General features: G+C 50.9%; 2 protein-coding genes and 1 long non-coding RNA gene across 3 annotated transcripts; all 3 read right to left on the bottom strand.

The window, feature by feature from the left end:
* Window positions 1-579: 579 nt before the first annotated feature.
* On the bottom strand, window positions 580-1,545 carry LOC148118960 (uncharacterized). The gene is made up of 2 exons (XR_015735640.1): window positions 970-1,545; window positions 580-917 (listed from the first exon to the last, which is right to left on the bottom strand). It is a non-coding gene; the product is annotated as an uncharacterized LOC148118960 (long non-coding RNA).
* A 4,524-nt stretch (window positions 1,546-6,069) lies between these two features.
* LOC148118959 (cytokine receptor common subunit beta-like) lies at window positions 6,070-18,981 on the bottom strand. The gene is given in 13 exon segments (XM_087898689.1): window positions 6,070-7,371; window positions 7,374-7,943; window positions 7,946-8,016; window positions 8,018-8,218; window positions 8,807-8,910; window positions 11,057-11,266; window positions 12,008-12,147; window positions 14,437-14,594; window positions 14,715-14,850; window positions 15,337-15,505; window positions 15,582-15,739; window positions 17,311-17,498; window positions 18,900-18,981. Coding segments are annotated over 13 exon segments (2,238 nt in total). The 5' UTR covers window positions 18,932-18,981; the 3' UTR covers window positions 6,070-7,270.
* On the bottom strand, window positions 18,948-21,607 carry LOC148118958 (cytokine receptor common subunit beta-like; the record flags this gene model as incomplete). The annotated part of the gene is made up of 3 exons (XM_087898688.1): window positions 21,406-21,607; window positions 20,197-20,320; window positions 18,948-18,981 (listed from the first exon to the last, which is right to left on the bottom strand). Coding segments are annotated over exons 1-3 (246 nt in total), but the record flags the coding sequence as incomplete, so codon positions are not given.
* Window positions 21,608-21,942: the final 335 nt, after the last annotated feature.

Raw genomic sequence — 21,942 nt, 5'->3', positions numbered from 1 at the left:
AGCATGGGAAGCTAAGATGAACTGAACTGTCCCTGGGAAAAGCTGAGAACGAAGGACAGTTTATTCTTAACAGACCCACTCTAGTGACTCCTGGAGTCACTGCCTCTGTCAAGCCTGCTTTTGTACTGAGGTGGGGAAGTCAGGGCGTGAGCTGGCCCAGGTGGTTTGTACAGGTGTGAGACCAGGCAGAGACCAGGCAGGGCCAGGAGGCAGAGGTTCTGGTAGGCCACATCTCTAAGAACACGGGGACATGACGTGGGAAATGTTTTGTAGGAAACAGGTGGGGTGAGATGATGCTGACTTCACTGGGTACTGGTCAGAGGTTGAGAGCTAGGAAGCCCCAACAGCCATGGGCTGAAGATGGTAGAGAAAGGCTGAATGGTCATTATAATTAAAGAGTCACCATAAATCAGTAAGGACCCACAGGAAGATAAAAATATTGATCAAAAGTTTACCCTCACTAGTAACTAGCTATAGGAGAATTAAAATTAGACATGGTTTTTTATTCGAAAGACTGGTAAATATTATGTGCGGGGCGCCATCCTGTCCAGCAGGAATGAACCCCACCAAAAACGAGAATTCCTTCTCTGGTCACATCTTTATTTGGAGCATTCCCTTGAGGAAAATTGGGGGAAGGGACGATAGAGCAGGGACGAGAGAAAGCTTAGAGAGAGGAAGTAGGGTCCCGAGGCATCTGCTTTTAAACGGTGGAGCAGCTTGAACGCTGTCCTGATTGGTTAATGCCATTCTGCTGGTCTGAGCATGTGCAGGCAAGGGTGCAGGCAGGGTTGCTCAGCCCCACGTGGCTACCTCCAAACTGCAGGACCACCTGTGCCTCCAGGTGGCTCCCAACATCTCCCCCTAATTATTGTCTTTAAGAGCAATAAGGCAAAACTATTTTCCAATCTGGTCCCCACCTCACTTGGGCTAGCAGGTAGCACACCAATCAAAGACATACCGCACTTCCACCTGGACGCAGCATGCCAAGGATATCTCTGCTCCCACCCATCCCCAAGGAGGGAGAAAGGCAGAATAGAGTCAGTCAGAAAATTGTTAAGAGATGAGAGGTTGCACAGGGTGTTGCTCAAGTTGATGTTGTGAAACAGCTGCTCTTGGCACCGCCCAGAAGGTCATCTCTGCTGCCTCCGCATGAATCTTCCACAGCAGGACACTCAGCATCCACTGGGTCGTCTTCTTTATCTCTCTGGTCGGTCTCGCTGGCATCCAGATGTATGTCAGCATTCCTAGAAAAACATAAACAAAACTCTCCTCCCAAATTAACATTTAAGAGTATTAAAAACTCTCAGTGTAAAAATTCAGCACAATCAGTACTGGAAGTAGGCTGGTTTTGAACTTAGAGATCTGCAGGTCTCTGTTTCAAAAAGCAAATCTTGTTTGCCTGTACCAGCAAAATTTTGAATTAAAAATTAAGTGTATAGAATGCAAGAGAAATCCTTTCTCTGGGGGAAGCTGTCACTGGTAGTGTAGTCCCCCTCTATTGTTTAAAAACCAAAGCAGTTGTCATTGGGAATTGAACTCATAACCTTTGGAAGAGCAGGCAATGCCCTTAACCGCTGAGCCATCTCTCCAGCTCCCCTATTTAGATGGAAAAAACCTCTAGGTAGCATTGTTTATTTCACCCGTTGCCAGGGGCAATAGGTAATGATAACCAGGTTGACGCGCCTTTATTATGATAATTAGGACCAGTTCTTTGAGGGAGAATGGGCGTAGATCATCTGGCTACTTCCTGCTGACAAAGGGGCGATGTTTGGGGGATAAATGTTTTTATCTGACTGAATTCTTGGCGACAAATGTTTTTATCTGACTGAATTCTTAGCGACCTTGGCTGAGGGCGGCGGCAGCGGACGGCGGCGGCTCCGCCTCTGAGGCGCGGCCCACCGTGGCGCGCTCCGCATGGCCCAAAGGCATGGCTCCGCCCCGGGCCGTGCGCGGGCTCGCCGGTTATCCCGTAACTGCGAACTGTACCTCAGCCTCACCTCAGGCATTGAATTCGCACCGCCAAGCTCCGGCGAGGGGGGGCATCCGCCCACCCGTGGGGGGGCTTCTCCTGCCCGGTCCGCCTGCGCGCAGAGCCCCGTTCTCTGGGAACTCACCTCCCGGCTCGCCCATGTTGCTATGGAAACACAGTTTTTCTGCAGAGCCGATTCAGCTCCTCTCTGCTTTCTATGGCGCCGCTGCTCACCACGCAGCTTCCGCCTCAGTCAGGCGAGTCCGCTCAGGTGCTGAAAAAGTCCTCCAAAAACCATAGCCCCGCCAGAAGGCCGGGACACATAGCCTCTGATGTCACACGGACTTTAGCCCGCCCGTCGCCATAGCTTTTCGTAGGCCTCCAGCAAACTCCCCGCCAGCAACTGGTTAGCATGGCCACGCCTCCCGAACGAGCTAGCACTGGAGAGTGCAATTTTGCGTCTCCCTCCTGAGTAGCTGGGATTACAGGTGTGCACCACCGTGCCTGGCCCACTTCCGTGTTTCTAATCAGGCATTACCGCTCAAAGGCGGGCCGGCTGCCGCCAGCACTCTCAGCACGATCAAGCAGCTTGTCTTTCTCAGTCAAAAATTAAAGTTTTTTGTACGTGAGAGCCAGAGACTGAGCTCTCTTAACAAAATTAGGCGAAAATCACCTCAGAAACTCTGTGGCTCTTTAAGAACAGGGAAGGCAGTCTTAGAACACGATCAAACTCGCCTCCCTACGAGACTGTTGCCCCGAGTCTCTTATCAGCGAGTACGCACGGAGGAAGCCGCGGATCTCCCAACCGTAAACCTCGCTTTTTCTCAGCTCCACCTGCACTGAACTTAAGGGATTTTTCTTCCCCGTTGCTTTTTGTACCTTCTTTCAGATACCTTAACTTTGATTTTTTTTTTTTTTTGTATTTACTTTTCTATTTAGGCCTATCCTTTGAAATTCCTTTTTACATTTCTTTTCCTCCCCTTTTTGGGGGATTTACAGACGTCACTCACCGCTCCACGTGTTCAGAGTTCTGAAATTCAAGGCTCTCTGTGTCCTGGTGTCTGATCTTGGCTTTTTCTCCCGGGCTTTCTCAGGGTCCCCCGGCGTAGTTGTCAGGGTCCCTCAGCGTCCCGGGATTTCGAGCACCAGTTGCGGGGCGCCATCCTGTCCAGCAGGAATGAACCCCACCAAAAACGAGAATTCCTTCTCTGGTCACATCTTTATTTGGAGCATTCCCTTGAGGAAAATTGGGGGAAGGGACGATAGAGCAGGGACGAGAGAAAGCTTAGAGAGAGGAAGTAGGGTCCCGAGGCATCTGCTTTTAAACGGTGGAGCAGCTTGAACGCTGTCCTGATTGGTTAATGCCATTCTGCTGGTCTGAGCATGTGCAGGCAAGGGTGCAGGCAGGGTTGCTCAGCCCCACGTGGCTACCTCCAAACTGCAGGACCACCTGTGCCTCCAGGTGGCTCCCAACAATTATGGGAGAAAATATTGATATTCAGAATTGGGAAAGGCATAAGATATAATAGTCTTATAACAATTTTTAAGTGGACTTTATGTTTTACAGTGGTTTTGTGTTCATTGCAAAATTTAGATCCATAGAACACCCATAGTCCCTCCTAGCCTCCCCAACACCAGCAGCTTGTATGAGAGTTACCTCAGTCCCTTTGAGCTGCTGTAACCAAAAACTAAAATAAAAAAAAATTTGAGAATCAGTAGAATTGTTTATTGTGCTTCTGGAGACAGGGAAATCCACAGTAAGAGGCCATTGGAAGCTGGGCAGTCATGGTGCACACCTTTAATCCCAGCGCTCGGGAGGCAAAGGCAGGCAAATCTCTGTGAGTTCAAGGCCAGCCTGAGCTACAGAGCTACACAGAGAAAGAACCCTGTCTCAAGAAAAAAAAATAAGAATAAGAAAATAAAACAATAAATAAATAGACATTGGAACCAGATGTGGCAGCCAGTGCTGCAATCTCAGTACTCAGGAGGCTGAGACAAGAGGCTTGCAAAGAGTTTGAGGACAGCCTGTGCCACACAGTGGCTTCAAGACCAATCAGAGCTACATAATGAGTTTCATGTAAGCCTGGACTACAGAGCAAGATCCTATCCGCAGAAACAAAGAAAAGATATGTGAGACTCGGTTCCTGGCTAAAGCCACTTCCTCACAGGCAGGCCCTTCTCACTGCTTCCTCTTGTGGCAGAAAGGGTCGGGGGACCTCTTCGGGTCTCCTTTGTAAGGGCACCAATCCCTGCTGAAGCAGACAGGGTTGAGACTTTGCGACCTCCTCACGCCTGCCAAGGACATGCTTTGATGTCACCATGAGTTTTAGCAACAGTCTGCTCTGGGAGGCCGTAAATCCTAAGGCATGGCAACAGTAGCATATTTGACAAGATTAAATCGATACATCACTGCCTCCCCGGTAGAGAGGATGACTTGGGGGTACACACTTGGCATTTCACAGTCTATGGACTGGGACCCATGCAGCCCATGCCCACCACTACTGTGTCACACAGTGGCACACAACAGGCAGGATCTGTTCTCTGTTAGTTCATGCCTCCTCCAACCGCTGCACCTTTTAGATTCCCAGTCTCGCGTTCTCAGAATAAAAACACTAGGGATTCTGGAACTGCTGTCTTCAGACCAGTATCATCAGTGTCAGTGGGGATGATACACTAACTGCAGTGTCTCGAAAACAAAATATCCTGGTCTATGAAATCTGTCTTCTTAACAATGCACTTCGGATCCCGAAATGTCCTCTCCCCTAACCTTCCAACACACACACACACACACACACACACACACACACACACACACACACACACACACGCCATTGTGTTATATGTTACAAATATTTTATTACAATGTTCCCTCTTAATGTAAGGTATTTTTGAATCAATTTTTTGGTACATGGAGATCGTTCTTGCTTGTTTCCCTAGAGGGTCTGCTTTAGAAAGTATTGAGAGCTACTGTGAACATTGCCACTGAAACACATTTAAGATGTTAGTGGGGGTTTTTTGCTGCAATGAACAGGGACCAAGGAACACTTACTCTGCCTGCCATGGATCAAAACCAAACATGAAGAGCCATGGTTGCCATCTAGCGAGTGAGGCCACGAGATAAGATGTTGAGACAGACCAGGTCCACCTGAGGACTTGATGGGTCATGGAAGGGCCTTTCAGATTCGGGGAGGGAGAGCAGATGGGTGAAGAAGTGACACAGTGTGCCCTGGCTCCAGGTCCTCGGGACATACAAAGACAGACCTCTGCAGTGTAAGTGTGGGTTCCAGAGACAGAAAACCTCCCATGCAAAGGTTGCTGCAAATATGGCCCCAAAGAGGGGTTCAACTCCCGTAATCTGTCTCACAGCAATGCAGACGTGCTTAGGGTGTCATTGTGCCTCCTACACAAAACTAGGAGAGAACACATTTATCAGAGATGTGTCTGTCCCACAAAAGGCCATGGAGAGAGAGCTGTATAGTCTCATCTGAAAAAGATGTCACTATGAGGGACAAAATCGTTCATGGACCCAGCTCCTCTGCGGCAACAACAAAAAAGTCAATACTCAAGGCATGTACAAGAGCTGTGTGTGAACCAGACTTGGAACAAATAATGCTGTGAGAATGAAATGACGTAATGCCATTGTGCCCTGAGGGTCAACAAGGTAGCAGTTTCCCAGTACCACAGTCCCATAGCATGCCCACATCTGTGGTCAGTGAAGAGTTGCAGGTAGCAGGTATGCAAGCATTCCAGAGGGAGAGCAGCCTGTATGTCCAGACAAAGTCTTTGGATGTGCTGTCCTGTGTGATCACCATGCTCTTCACCTTCGAGGGATCCATACCCTGGCTTTCCTGCAGTTGGCACTAGGAGTTGGTTCTTTCTTTCTTTCTTTCTTTCTTTCTTTCTTTCTTTCTTTCTTTCTTTCTTTCTTTCCTTCTTTCTTTTTTATTATTACTTTTAAAAATACCAATCCAAATTCCCACTCCCTCCCTTTCTCCCAGTTCCCTCCCTCTTCCTCCACAGACCCTCCCCCCACCCCTCCAACCCTAAAGGAGCATCATGCACCCCGCCCTGTGGAAAGTCCAAGGCCCTCCCTACTACATCTAGGTTGAGCAAGGTTTACATCCAAAAGAGAACAGGATCCCATGAAGCCAGTATCTGCAGTAGAGATACATCCCAGTGTCACTATCGGTGACCCCTCAGTCTGCTGCAGCTGTCAGCCCCCTTCAGAAGGACTTGGTTGTTCCCATGCTCATTCACTCCCAGGCCAGCTGGAGTTGGTGAGCTCCCATTAGCTCAAACTGTCTCAGTGGGTGACCCCCTCATGGTCTTGAATTCCTTGCTCATACTCTCACTCCTTCCACTCTTCAACTGGGTCTTGGGAGCTCAGTCCAGTGCTCCGATGTGGGACATTGCCTCTGTTTCCATCTGTTGTTGGACAAAGGTTCTAGGGTGATATTTAAGATAATCATCAGTCTGACTACAGAGTAAGGTCAGTTCAGGCACCCTCTCCTCTATTGCTTAGGGTCTTAGCTGGGGTCATCCCTGTGGGTTCTTGGACATTTTTCTAGAGCCAGGTTTCTTGCTAACTCCATAATGGCTCCACCAATCAAGATATCTCTTTCCTTGCTCTCATATCTGTCCTTCCTCCATCTTGACTATCCCATTCCCACAAGTTCTCCTTAACTCCACTTCTCCCCCCTTCTACCCCCTGCCACCCTGCTCCCAAATTTTTGTCTGATTCTAATTGGCACCAAGAGTTCATAATGCTCATCCTTCCCCATTGCTTTTCATTGCTCCATCCTGGCCACAGCTGTGACCACTAGGTAGCACTGTCCACATCAGTGAATTCGCTACATAATGAGGATTCCCAGTTCCGCTGAAAGACTTTAGGGCTCCCCAGGAGTCTCAGATAACCATAGAGGACCAAGCCTATTCTTAGAGTGACATGAGCCTGCCTGTTTTCCATGTCTGACCCCCAAGGTATCCACTTGAGCCTCCCACCTCCTGCACTGAGCCAGAACCATGCTGCATTATTGGTGCCTGAGGGGTACAAGCAACCCATAGCAGTCCTTAAACCCTAGACAGACCATGCAGGTCTCACCCTCAGAAGCCTCTCTGTTCCCATGTATACTCCGCAGTGGAGGGAGACAGGCGGGGTGGGTATTGCTGAAGGGAAGGTCGGGGCTGAGAGCAGAGAAGACTATGCATCTCATAGGTAAAGCCTCTTGGGGTTCTTTGGAGATGCCAGTCTGATCCACAGGCTGAGGAGCAGGGCTGCTGGTGAGGTTGAGCAGGCATGACTCAGCAAACCGTCCCAGGCTGGCTGCTGTCCCAAGGGGGCAGTGACAGGTAGTCCTGATGCTTCAGGGACTTGAAAAACTGAATGGCTGGCACCTGGGGCTGCGCTGTGGGGATGTTAGGGCTACTTTCTCTCTGTGTTCTCCTGGGCTTACTATGGAGCTGCTTGGCACAGGAGGGACAGGATTTCCCAGATGGATCTTAGGTGGCTGGCTCATGCTTGGAGGGAGCTCCACATAGTCATCAAATTTTGGGGGTGGAAGAGCTGGACTTTCAGGAGGAACCCCAGGCAGCATGAGACAGAGACTAGGACCCTGAGCTGAGGGCAATCCTAGAGAGGGGCCCAGAGAGGTAGACAGGGGCCCTGTGGGCAGGGTGAGCACCAGATCTGTAGGAGAGACATAGCCAGAGGCCACCACGGGGTCCTCAGTGTCTCCAGAGTTTAAGGACAGAGTCACTGCACTGTCCTTTGGCTCCTGTTCCTCCACTCTCAGGTCGAGTGAAGGACTATCCCTCTGTTCCGTGGAAGGGCTCTCTGTGGTCTTCAGGCTAGACTCTAGCTCTGCATCCGCAGCCTGGCCCTTGCCCATCGCCTGGGACAGTGGTACCAACTGTACTTGTCCCCCGGGAGGCAGGCACAGGTACTCCAGGGAGCATGGCAGTGCTGGCTTCAGGCTCCTATCCATCGTGGGGGCACCTGTTGACCTGGCAGATATAGCAGAGAGTGGGTTTGGGGAGGCCCCAGGTAGGTTGATGTCAAAGTTGGGTGTCTGGCTGTCAAGTCTGCCAGAAGGGATTAGTGGGTCTTGCTGGACATCGCAAGGCTGCTCCATGGGTTCCCGTGAGGCAGCTGAAGTTGTGTGAGGCCCAGATGGTGGATCTTGGAAAATGTTAGGATTCTCTACTGTGAGATGGGATACTTCATTGTCCCCCAGTTGTGCATAGGACATTCTGTGGAGACAATGGAGATAGAGATTTGGCCTCTCCAGAAGTTCTGAGCCCTCCAGACCTTACAGTAAGCACAAAGGTGTGGTGGATGTGGGTCCAAGCAAATAACATGGGCATATATTTGGTGTCCCAAAATCCTGTACTGAATGTTCGGTTCACATCCCCATCCTAGGATTTGGCCTCAATTCTGCATCTCGTAGCACACTACCTTCAAGTGTGAGCTCACACATGCCTGGGTACCATCCATGCCTTACATCCCTTTACCCACAGGACCACTGACTCGCCCTGACAGATTGGTTTTATCTCAATACAGAAGTCAAATCCCTGCACTCTCTGGCACCATCAAGGCCACTGCAGTGCATGGCTTGTGTGGCATCCTGGAAGGAAGAGGTTTCCCACTTAAGGATGCCATCTCTAGTCCCTCTTTCTCATCCTAACTTCATGAGATCTTCCTCATGTCTACCTGGAGTGGCTCTTGCTACAGTGGTGTCACCCCCTACATTCACTTCAGAGACCCACAGAATATGCTGACGTGCACAGTGGAGGTGTATCCTCCCACAGGTTACCCAAGGGTCTGAATGAACCACTCACCCCTGTAGCTCAGTGAAAAGGTTGCTCTGTAGCCCCTGGGGGATAAGGTTCTTAGTGGCAAAGGCTGCTGTGCTGCTAGGAGACCAGAGTCCTTTTCCTTCATCCTAGAAGGGGAAGGGCATTTGTGCCTGTGAATGTGGCACCTCAGGAAGGAGGGGACAGTGAAGCTTTGCATGTGTGTATGATGTCTTCCATGAGCTCCAGACGTGGAAAGAATGTCCCCATGGTGAGGCTCAGCTCAGGCCTCTGACTCTAAGAGTCATCAGATGTCAAGCTCATGAAGGGAGCAGGCCATACTGTTCACCACAGCTTCATCTTCCATGGTTCTTCTGCACGTGGCCATTGTGTTATGAGATATGGGCAGCCATGCCTTACCATTCCTTAGACCCCTGTCTCAGGACCACACGCTCCGAAGACAGCCTTGATGCAGTTGGCTCTCCACCAGCTCAGAAACATCTTATGCTAGGTTCAAATCCCTTCCTGGACGCCCTCAGGTCCATCCCTATCCCCAGGAGCAGCCCCTCCTGAGCTTCCTCTGCAAGGGAATGCTCACTGTTCTGTCTGTGGTGCCAGACAGTGCTAGGGCAATTTGTGCACTCCTGTTCTCTCGGGTCCCCAAGGAGTTCAGAGATCCACCTCCTGCTAGTCCTGCCTCCTGGATCTCTCACCCTTCTCCACTGTGACAGCACTGGGACAGGGATCAGCAGCATCCCTGCCTTCCTACTTGGAACAGCAGGCTCTTGCTGGGGTTGGGGATTTTCTCCTTCCACCTTCTATACAGCCTGGAAGACAGCAGGAAGATGTGTCAATGAAGGTCTAGGTCCAGGGACCTTGGGGTCACCTACTCGTGTGCCCAGGTATAGAGGGAAAACTGAAGCCAGGTGAGGAGTGGCAGTGAGGGAATCATACTGTGCCAGGCTGTGTCATCCCTGTGACCCTGGGGCCCCATGCACACTTGTCTCTGTCCACAGACTGCCCTTCCCTGCACTCATAGACACAGCCAAAGCAAAGGGCCAGGAGCAAGTTGAGGATGAGGACAATCAAGATGAGGACGATCCCCCATGTGGGCATCACTTGTTCAACAAGAAGGAGAAGGAGCATTAGGTGGGAGGCACAGGATGCAGTCTGAGGGAGGAACTAGGGTTCCCAGGCCCTCTGTGAGGAAGGCTGGATACTTTGGGACGAATCCTTGGGTCTTTACTCAGTGTTCAATGTGGAGAAGCTCTGCCCTCAGCAGCAGCAGAAGCACCCAGAGTGGGCTGCCTGACCCTGGCAACTGGGGAGACTTCTAAAAGGAGGCAGCTCAGAGCATGGCCTCCAGGATCAGGGAGCTTCAGAGGAGATGGAGAGTGGGCCAGAAAGGGGTCCCTTCTGTCAGGACACTAGCCTTCTTGACCTGGGCCCTGTAAGTCTCCCCTGTCTATCTCCTGAGTCCATGGCTCCAATCCTCCTCCTGCCTAACTGGCTGTCAGCCCACGACTCCCCCTTCAATAAGTCCTGCTATGAGGAATTCTTTCTACCAATGCCACTTCCCAGGTCTCTTTTAACTTCTGTGGATCTTCCTTGCACAGGTATCACCATGGGGATGGTGAGGGTGGAATGCCAATTCCAAGGGAAGGAAAATGGGCAGGACCAGTGGGTCCCACCAACATCCAAAACTAGGCACTCCTGTAGGTACATGGAGAGTATAGCTTTGCAGACATGGGAACAAGAAACTCAGATTGACTAATCATGGCTACCATAAAGTCTAATCAAACCAAGAGGTCTAAGCCCCAACAGAAAGGAAGAAGGACAGTGAGACAGATCCACCCCTCTCCCAAGTCCCCACTCTCAGTGTACAATATATGAGCCATCATTTCCCAGGGACAGTCACGGGGGAGGGAGGCTGGGATAGATGGGTCTAGAGCCTCCCTTGCCCTGTGCAGTGGGGCTGTCCCAGGAGTGTGGTAGCCAAGAGACATACCCCAGTCGATGGTACAGGCTGTGGAGGACCGCAACCACATACTCCATTACAAGATGGCGCTGGCATCCGGTTTCACCGCCAGGTGAACAAGATAACGCACATGTGTTTGGTAACTTCCCACTGCTGTCCCTGCCTACTCCCGAGGCATCATCTGGGATAATGGGCAGCGGACCAATCCAAGAGTGACACGTCCGAAGCAAGGACTGTTTCCTATATAAGGGATGGGTTCCCTCATTTCTGGGTCTCCGCTTTGGAAGCTTATGCTCTCTCTCTCAAGACGCATTAAAGCTTTTCTGCAGAAGGATCCTAAGTGTCCCACGTCGTTCTTGCGGGCGAGACGGTAGTGCGGGACAACAGGCAAAGTGTCCTCTCATCTGATGCTTCCCATGGTAGTAAGTGAGGGGCTTAGCCTGCACCCTGGCCGAGTATGAGGTGGAGGGCACCAGCCGTGGCAGGGGCATGCTATGGGCATTATCTAGGATCTCTGTCTTGCTGTCCTGCAGTGACAGGAGTGTTGAAGGTGTAGTCCAGACCAGGACCCCAGTTCATGGCCTACCAACCACTGTGGTGGCCCCAGGTGCCACCTCTTCCATTGATAGCCATACCCAGGCTCAAGCCCAGACTCTTTTTACCTCCCAATTTGTCTGGTCTGCTGTCTTAGTCTAAATGATGTCTGATCCAGAAGCATCATACTGGTGTGATGGATCGTAGGCCATGGAAATGGACTTGGGAAACAGGACTGACCTTCTCCTGACTCTGCTGATCCACTCTCAGGCCTCCATTTACTAGTTCCCTCTCTCTGAAATGTGGGTCCTGGACAAAGAGTCCTGCTTTGCCCTCTGTTGAGCCCTAGCCTGCATCTATGTGCAAAGCTTCTACATATGGGTTGTACACTCAGCAAGACCTACTCTAAGCATTAGGTTAGGCCTAAAAAGCTACGTCATTGGCTCATTCTAGTTCCTGGGAGGAAATAACCCAGGCCGAGTGATCACTGAAACCTTCATTCTAGGCACATCTAGTGTCCCTCTCTGTCTCTGCCTCCTCAGCCCAGGGTACTGCTGGTCATGGGACCTGTCATGTCACCTCTGAGCCCAAATCCTTCATCAAGAAATGGGACTCTTGACTTTTGACCCTGTGGGTACTAAGGTCATGGTAGACTCCTGGAGATAGGGCTTCCTTTGGTGTCCTGTTTTTCCTTTTCTCCCTGTCCCCAACTTCCCCTGAGTCCTGATCCTCACCTCCCAGCTGTTCAGCTTCTTCTTGTACTGGACCTGGAATTTGTGTTCGATGTGAGGATAGAAGAGTTTCTTAGTTTCCCAACGCAGGTTGTAGCTGTCTCCATCCTTGGTCACTTTGAGGCTTGGAGGGTGCATCTGGACTGCAGGGGGGATAATTTCAGAGAATGTCAAGTGTCCTCTCTCCAACGGTGTGTTCCCCATAACCAAGCTGATCCTAGCTGCTCTCTTCCCTGGACCTATCTCCCCAATCCCCTGTCATTTTGACTCCTTAGAACTCGGGTAGTTTGAATGAGAATGCTGCCCTCATAGGCTCATTTGTTTGGATACTTGATCCTCAGTTGGTGGAACTCTTTGGGAAGGATTAGGAGGTGCAGCCTTGATGGAGCAGGTGTGTCATTGGGAGAGAGGACTTTGATGTGCACTCTGCCACTAGCTGTTGGTTCAAGATGTGTGTGTGTGTGTGTGTGTGGTGGTGGTGCACGTTTCTAGTTCCAGTACTGGGGACACAGAGGCAGGCAGATTTATGTGAGTTTGAGGCCAGCCGGAATACAAAACTAGATTCATGATTGCTAGGGCTCCACAGAGGAACCCTGTCTTGAAAGAACAACTAACCATCCAACCAAAGCAGGTGTGCTGAAGCTGCTGCTCCAGGTTCTGCTCCTGGTGCCTGCTCTGCCATCATGAACTCTGACCTTGAAACCATTAACCCAAAGGAAACACTCTCTTTTCTGAAGTGCCTTGGCTATGATGTCATGTAACAACAATGGGAAATTTTCTAAGATGAACACCCAGCATTACTGAACTGCAATGTCCCTCCTTGGTCCCTGGGGGAGCGGTTGAGGTAAGCCACAGTAATGAGGTGGCCCAAAGCCTGGTGCTTCTGCTAGTGTTAGATTACAGGGGGAAAATCAGCAAGCCGTGACTCCTTGTCTAGTCTATGGACTGAGTTCCTGGGCAACACACTCACTTTGTGGGAAATCCATTTCTCTGCTTTCCCACTTCCCCTGTGAGGTGCTCTAACTTCCCCCGTTTTACACTCAGGGAAACTGATTACAGATAAAACCTGAGCAGTAAAGAGCATGTGTCTCTGCTGTCCTATGTCAGCTACTCCCCTCTGCTGCTTCAATGACCCTGGGAGTAGCCTGAAGCCAGGATGGGCTAGAAAGTCCTTGTTATTCTAAAAATCCCCCCATACACGCACACAGATTAGGCTTTCAGATATACCCAGATGACCATCTTCCCACCACACTGAGTCTAAACTGAAAATTTTAGACGCTTGGTGACAATCCTGCACAGTTGGCCAGCAGACCACAAGCTGAGACACGACCATGTGTTCAGGTTTTCTCATGGAGCCCTGAAGTACATTCTCAGAGAGCTGGGATCCTCAAATGAAGCCCCGCAGTCACTCTGGGCTTCTCTCTCCCCATCAGAAGATTCACAACTTGAGGACTTCTGAGGTTTTAACAAAAGCAACGTGGGTGACATAATGCACGCAAGGGCTCTCTTGAGTCAATGGAATCCCTTTCCCTGGAAGGAAGCCACCAAGAGAAACATCTGGCTGTGAACTCAGGTACAAGAGATTGTCTGCCGATGGTGGCACGCAGTACTGGAAGGATGGAAAGCCTTCCTTGTTTCAAGGTCTTTGCCATGTGCCGGGAAGGTGTGACATGGATCTATAAGGAAGCCATCTGCTGGCACACACTCCTTCCCTGGCACAAAAGTAAAACCTAGAGCAGAGTTGGGAGTGAGAACATTAGTTGGATGAGGAGGCTGGAAACCTCCGGGGGAGAGGAGAGTTAAGAATGGTGGTCCCAGGCAGGGGCAAGTGTGTGGCTGACTGGAAGCAGAACGGGAGGAAGGAGCAGGTTTCAAGTGCTACTCTCAAGCAGTGACAAGTGTCATCTGCAGAAGATGAGGCACAAGTGGGCTGTGACGTCCCTGGTTCCTCTCTCTCCCCATCTCACTGTCTCTTTCTGTCTCTGCCTCTCCCTTTCGGTGTTGCATAAGCCTACGTGTGGGTGTGGGTGCCTATATAGGCATGCAGAAGTCATAGAAAGTCGTTCTCTGTCCTTTCTCTGTGTCCTATTCCCTTAAGTCAGGTTCTCTCACTGACCCTGGATCTATGTTAGTAGCCAAAAAGCCCCAACAATCCTCCAGTCTCCTACCAGGTGCATATGAGCACAAACTTTTATGTGGTTGCTGGGATTTGAACTCAGGTTCTTGTACTTGGTCATCAAATACTCTTACCTAATGAGACACATTTCTAATTCCAGAGTATTCATTTTGTCACTTTGACTCAGTGGACTGAAAATCTTTGAAAGTGACAGACACAAAAGTGCCAAAGAGATCTCTATGTTCATTAGGGTGACACAATAGGTCCCAATAGCCCTATAGCCCTAGGCACCCATGCAGAGGAAGGGCGAACTCACTGTGTTCAGAGCTCTTGATGAACTTCCCTTGTTTCCACAGCCTAACAGAGACCGTGTACTGGCTGTGTGCACTGGGGTTGGACACGGTTAGACTGCAGTGGTAGCGGGTGCAGAGGCTGCCCTGAACCTCCTTCACCACCGGGGAGCATTCCTTCTCCCTGGGGAAGCAAAATAGAGCTGAGAGCAGGGTCAGGGGAGGGGAGATCAGGCTAAGCCCTCAGAGAGGTCCGACCCTGAGGATAAGAAGAAGCAGGGCAGCATGGAGAGGTGACACTCACGGAGCAGCCGGACTCGCGCGGTAAAAGAGCCCAAAGGAAACAGAGCCGGCCACCTGGCTCCACACTTCCCAGGAGCAGCTGAGGGACTGGACGCCGTCGAAGAAGCACTGCAGGTTCTGAGGCTGGGCCTTGTCCCCTGTGGGAACACATTGCCCCTCAGCCACGGCACCCTCACTCATTCCCGAGATTGGAACGCTAGGTGACTCATAGAGACTTGGTGTGGACCTCAGCCTAACTCTGCCCTAGCCTGACTTCTGCGTGCTCCCGGCATGGACAGACCCAGATACTTCTGCCCCATCTTGGGAGAGGGGACCAGTTCTGAATGTTGGGTGTTAGCACAAACACAGAGACACAGGTGATCCTACCTACAGTCCAGCATTGTTAACACAAGGGCCGCTGCTGCTGCTGCTGTTGCTTTCATGACTGTCTCTGCCATTATAGGACACAGTTGGGGCCATAAAGCCTAAGGGTGTGTGAAGTGGAGTGACCAGATAGAGGACTGGGGACAGAGGCTGATGGGAGGGGCCGATGACAACATTGGGCAGATGCTGGAGCCTCAGGTGTAGACTAAGTCTCCATTGTCTGGGCTCCTATAAGGAGCACTTCCCACAGGCCCCATTACCTGGCTGGGAGTTCCATTGTACCTCAGGGCTCCATCTGCTGGGCCTTCCAGACAAACTTGACCCTGGGGATAGCCGAGTACGCACACGGGCCACATAAATATTGCTGGGTAGAAACAGCTTTGGTGGCAGGGAGACCCACAAGTCACTGGTGTTGAGTCTGGGAGCATCCTGTGGAGAGCAGAGCTGAAGAAGTAGCCTTCTGGGCCATCCCACCAGGCTGGGCACAGGTGACTCAGGGACCTACCTCCCAGGTGTCCTGAAGCCTCTTGTAAGCCACCTCAAACTCTACGTCCTCCTGTGACAGCCAGGGGACCTGGGCATCTTCAAGGGTCCAGTTCCACTTCAGCAGGAAGTGATCTCCAGAGGGGCTGATGCTGATGTCCTTGGGAGGTGGGGGCTGCACTGCAGGGGAGGAAGCAGAGGGTTTCTAGGGTTGCATGCTGGGCACCTGAGGGCAGCCTGGCCTTCTGGGTACCACTTGGTCCCAGGTTCAGTGCTGACACCATCAGCTGATGATCACAAGAAAGCTTCAGGACCCTTACTCTGCAGTTCAGGCCTGGAACCTGAAAACTTGGGGACCAGATTTGACAGCAATTGTGCCTTCCAGGGCCTGAACATTCAATTAAATGGGGCCTCCTTCTGCTCTGCTGTGTAGTGGGGCCCTCATTCCAGCAGAGGGCGCTGAGAGCCATCACTGCTCCCTCTCTGATTACCCACCCTCTCCACAGCTCAGGGGCCTCCTGAATGACAACTATGGTCATTCATTGCCCAGTGTAAGTGTCATCTCCCCTGGTGACTTTCTTGGACACCTGTCCCCAGACAGAACCCCGTGTCCCTCTTCTTGTCTCGCCAAAGTTTATTATAACTCCTATCCCTGTCTTTTCACACCATGGTAAATTAGCTTTTTCCCATCACATTCCCTGTTTCAGGCCTTGAGCTGCAGCTGCCTGTCCCTCATGTTCTTCCTGCCATTGTTCAGCCTTTAGAACTTGAAGTTTCTTGTAGACAATGAACATGGCCAAGTTTTCCAGTATGCCACACTCTCTTCAGACCTGCCACAGCAATCTGCATTTGCACATGTGGTTTCCTGACTAAGAATTGCTTCTGAATGTGTGCTCTGTCCAAACCAAGGACTCAGTGGCAATGTTCCTCCATTCCTCCTGGGAAGCTCTTCCTGATTTCCAGTGCCCCCTTTTTTGCCTTCTGTTCCCTGCATGTGGCAGGTTGTTCTTTTGTGTCTCCTAACCCCTCAACCTAAGCTCTGAGCCCCTGCCCCTGGAGGAGGGACTTTCTCAAATACCAGAGGCACTTACTTGACAACAGGCCTTACCCTAGCCATGTTGGAGGGCAAACAGGACCCGCGGTGTTCCCCAAGACCCTGCTCAGGTTTAAAATGACCATACACACCTCAGTTTCTCCTTTAGTCTGAGATGCTGGTGACATGTCTGCTATAGTCCCCAAGAAAACCTTACAGAAGGTCATTGGCTCCACCTAAGGCCATTCTGCAGCATGGGTCCTGTGGACCTGATGCACACTCTTGGGTTCTGTGGACCTGATGCACACTCTAGGGTTCCGAAAGGGTGGTGAGGAGCCTGGCTCTGTATCAGATGCATGGAAAGTGTATGGCAGTGTGACGTGTCATGGTCATCCCTGGCACTTGGGGACTTCTGTGGGTCTGGGAGCCTCATTCATAGGGCAAGGTGTTGCAGCCATGAGGCAAGACAAGGGACACCAGAGTCCTGTCACCTGAAAGTCCTACGGGAGTCACAATCATTGCCCCTACAGAGGAGAGTTTGAGGCTTGGTAAGCATTTGAAGCAGTCGGGACAGGGGGACCTCAGGCAGAGTGGTCATATCCCATCTGTTCTAACCCCAGGTCAGGGTCCCTCAACCTGGGAGACACTCACTCCAACCCTCCTCCAGTAGCCTGCTCATTCTTACACCCCCTCCCGAGGCAGGACCCCCGCTGCTCACCATGCTGGGCCAATGGAACCACAAGCTCAATGCCCACATCCCGATCTGGTTGGAATGAGTAGTAGATTTCATCGGTGTTTTCGAAATATGTTTTGGGGATAACACATCTTCTTGGCACACAACAGTGGGTGGATGGGCATTCTGACCGCCACAGGTCTTCACTAAAGTCACAGGACACTGGAAAGTCCCTGTCGGTGAACATTCATTAGCTCCTACTATATGCCTCCTTTTATCGAAAGTCAGTGTCTGGCCATAAACAACACACACACACACATACAAACTACACATACATACAAACATACACACACGCATACACAGAAGCACAGACATACACTAGAAAAAGAGATACACAGAGAGACATACAGACACATATATAACCATATATACACATACACAACACAAATTCACAGGGGCACACACGTACACAACACAGACACACAGATATACACACAGCAACATACGTGCACCTATACATGCCCATGCAGTGAGCACCCTGATAGGGAACAGGCACTCATTAAACCACCAAGTAAGAAAAATGTTATGAGAAAATGTTGGATAGGATCAAAAGGCAAGGATGAGGAGCCTAGATTTGGCTGTGAGAACAGCTGGACTCAAGGTATGTACAGTATGGGCAGAATCTCTAAGGACTTAGGGGAAAAAAACAGGCCCCTATGCATCAGGCTGATTACAGCAGGCACAAAGTCCTTGAGGCTACCACCAGGCCTGCAACCAGAATGCACACAGAGGATGCAGTCTAAGGTCCAGTTAATGAGCTGGCTCCTGCAGCACTCACAAGAAATCTGAACGCAAATCGGGGAGACTAAAAGGGCCCCCGGCTTCAAGGGCATTTAGTTGGCTTTGCAAACCGCTGATTCTGGCAGTCACACAGCAGAGCAGAACGTTATTCTTGCTCTACCATGAGCTTTGCTGTGGACAGCACCTCTGACCAAGGCCTTACAAACAGGTCAAGGTCATGCTCTAGCTGAAACAGTTCAGCTCTGCTCCCATTCTCTGCGTCTTCAACTGCAAGACTAACTATCCCTGAGGAAATACACTCAAGAGGCACACTCTTAAAACCCTAGAAAAAAACTTACAGAGCAGTAGCAAGAAAACTAGCAGAGTCATTGTATCTAGGGTAAGCATTCAAAAGAACGAGTCCATTTGTAGATGTGCATAGATGGCGAAGAAACCATTGTAGAAGCCAGTGATTGCTTTCTGTTGTCTAGAGAGCTGTTTTGCTGCAGGCCTTCTACAACCTTTGCATGGCTTTGGTCACAAGACGGTCCTGGCACACCCAGAACGCCTTGCACTATTGAGTGCTTCAAAAAGGACATAATAAGGACTAAAATTTCAATGGTGTGAAGTTTTCCTTCATGAAACAGATTAGATCAGGGGCTTTGGTATGAGGAGCTTATTTTACCCAAGGAACAAATTTGTGTGACAATAAATATACCTTAGCTTGACTGTGAGGGGTACAGTCCATTAGAGACAGCTCCTTCCTGATGCCTCAGAGCCTGAGTATACACACACGCACACACACACACACACACACACACACAAAACAAACAAACAAAAACTATTAATCTTACAGATTAGTACTATCTCTTGAGATGTCCAGCATCCAGGGCAGCTAAGCAACCAATGACCTTCATATAATCACAGCATGTGTGCCTGAAACCCAAATCACACTGAAACTTACGACCTCCAAGGCCAGCTGAGACCAAAAGGACCCTCTCCCCAAGTCCCTGTAGAAGTCCTACACTTACGAGGCCAATGGAGGGTGACCTCTGGCTGTCCCCTCCCTGGAATCCTGTTTGGTTTGTACACTTGTGAATCAGTTCTTTCCCTGGACCTAACAACATGACCTGCATATTGGGTTTCATACTACGAGCTACACAGTCTTGAGTCCTGTTACAAGGAATGTAGGTTTCTCTGTGTGTTTGTTAATAGCACAGATGTAGGAACTTATGAGTGAGGAAAGTTGGTACTTGTTTTGGTGCAGAATTCGAATGATTTCACTGAGTAAGGGAAAGACTTAGGGTGGACAGACAGGGTGATGGAGTTGGGCCATGAAACATCCTGGTGATCGCAAGTCGTTTGGATGGTGGTGGTGTCGAGTTGGTCAGACTTGCACCTCCTTGGGAGACAAACTTAGTAGTGTTCACTGAGAAGCAGGAAAGGAGGTAGAAGACACTTTAAGCCAGACCTCCCAGTCATTAGTCACGCGACCATTTCCTCCCAGTAACGGAGGTGAGGTGTGGAGATGGAGGTAAGAGCAAAATTGGACTAGAAATGGCCATCGTCATCTGAGAGTCTCTGCCCATGGCCTACAGTGGACTCTCCAAAGACTGCATATAGATAGGAGGCCAGGGCTGCAATTAGAGATCTCACACTCTACAGTGGACAGAGGAGAAAAGGGAAGCAAAGAGACCAGAAGGAGTTGTTAAAGACACCAAGGGACCCTGGTGAGGGTGGCGGCTGGGAGTCAATTGGCGGTGAACGACAAGGAGGTCATCCTGGGAGGGTTGGGAGTCGAGGGCCCAGGTTTGGCCATTTGACTTGGGATATTTCTGAGTGATGGGAACAGTTTGGATTCCTTGGAGACAGCCACATCCTAGGGGAGTGCATTCAGACAAGAAATATGGGAAAGGCATGAGGGACTGCACCCCTTAGAGGGGGCTGTGGTAGGAGCAGGGGAGAGAGGGGGACAGGTTACTCAGGTCAGGAGAGGCCTGGTAGTGCAGATGCCACTTCAGGTGTTGGGTGGCACATATACAAGGTGACTGTGAATGGTGGGAGCACATCATTGGTGATGCAGGGGCAGAAGAGCTGTTGGTGGCAGCAGGGTCCTTGTGCTTCAATACCAATGGACCTAGTGGTACTCACTTTCCCAGCTTGCGATAGAGGGTCATGTTAATGAGGCCCTGGGCATCCTCCAGGTCGGCCCAGCTGCAGATGATGTGGCTGGTGTAGTCATTGTAGCACCTTAGAGTCTGCAGAGGGATGGTGTCTGACAAGGAGAAGCAGGAGAGTCACAGTCTTGCCTCCAGGTTTCCCCTGTCCCACAACTCTGTTTGTTATTGATTGCTTTTTTGTTTTGTTTTTATTTGGGGGGCAGGGTCTTTCTGTGTAACTGGATGGTCCTGAAACTTGCTATGTAGACCAGGCTGGCCTCGAACTCACAGAGATCCTCCTGCCTGTGTCTCCTGAGTACTGGGTTAAAGTCATGCACCATGAGGCCCTGAATCCCACAACTCTTTTAAGCACCAGCACCTCCAGTTTTCTGCTGAGGCCCACCCAGGAGAACAGATAGATGGAGGGCCCTGAGCCTGGTGGGCTGTGTTGGGGACATTCCTCTTCTCCAGGAACATGAGATGCCAGTGGATTCTCAGCTGTGTCTGCATGTCCTGTGCTGCACAGGCCTCATTAAGAGCATTGCCCAGGTCGGCTCTGTTCTCCGTGGTGTCACTTGGCAGGACAGACACAGCAGGGCCTGAGATGTAGCTGTCACCTCCCTATCCAGGGTCCTAATCATCTGAGACTTGACCTCTGAACCTGGGCTTGGTCAAGGGAATGTGACTTCCACATTGTCACAGAGGAGGTTGAAGGGGCATTGAGGACAGTCTTCCAGCCTCGGAAGCCTCTAGACTATCCCACAGGGCCTCCGAGTAGAGATGAGGGCTAGATCTACTGTGGGGAGAGGGCCTTAGGCCAAGCCCCCAGGAGGAAGGGTTAGGGGGGACCCTGAAGTCCTCAGAGGAGTGGAGTGTCTGAGGAGGGGCAGAGAGGATCCTGGCTCACTGGAGGCTGGGCTTTGGGGGCTACATTGAGCAATATGGGTGCAGAGGGACACCATTGGGCTGGATGCCCCAGGGCCAGGCAAGAATGAGCAGAAAGATGGAGAACAGGCAAGAGAGGGGCCCAGGGAAGTCCTGAGGGAGGAAAAAAGAGGGTGCGGGAGAGAAAGGAAGACAGAGCTGCATACAGTGGATGGAGCTGCTGGGGGTCTGGGGGCCGCTGGGTATATGGTGGGTGTGGTTCCTAGCAGACTCAACTAAAAAGAGGGATGAAAAGGGAAGGGGCCTTCAGACTCACCTTGTGCCTCTGTCACACCAGGTTTCCAGCAGAGAGCCAGCAGGGCCATGTAGAGCAGGCTCCAGGTCAATGCCATCTGCTGGTCCATTCTGGGACTTTAGGTGACTGCACAGGCAGACTGTAGTTATGGGCAGGGTGACATCCTCATTGTCCTGGGGTCCTGTCTTGTTGCCTGGCTGGGGGTTGGGCCACACTCATGTTACAGGTCTATGATTCTTTACTCTGAAACTGCAGAAGGGTGTGTAGTCTGAGAGCTGCCCAGGACATCAAGTGGCTAGAACCCAAATGAGAGGCCCTGATGTGTGGTGTTTGGGACTGTTCCCTTTCCTTAGTCCTTTTGGCCTAAAGCATGATCATGTGGAGAGACAGGACTGATGGCCTCTGAGGCAGCAGCCCACACACATACACACATGGGGCAGTGCCCAGAGATGGAAGTGAGCTGGTGCTACACTTGAACCAGGTCCCACATATGAGGTGAGACACACTCACACATACACACACACACACACACACACACACAGGCCTGCCCTTGTTCAC

The sequence above is a fragment of the Myodes glareolus genome, chromosome 19 (genome assembly GCF_982192425.1).
Source record: "Myodes glareolus chromosome 19, mMyoGla1.1, whole genome shotgun sequence".
Lineage (NCBI taxonomy): Eukaryota > Metazoa > Chordata > Mammalia > Rodentia > Cricetidae > Myodes > Myodes glareolus.
Note: the sequence above shows the minus strand (reverse complement) of the source record. Positions and strands in the feature narration are given on the sequence as shown.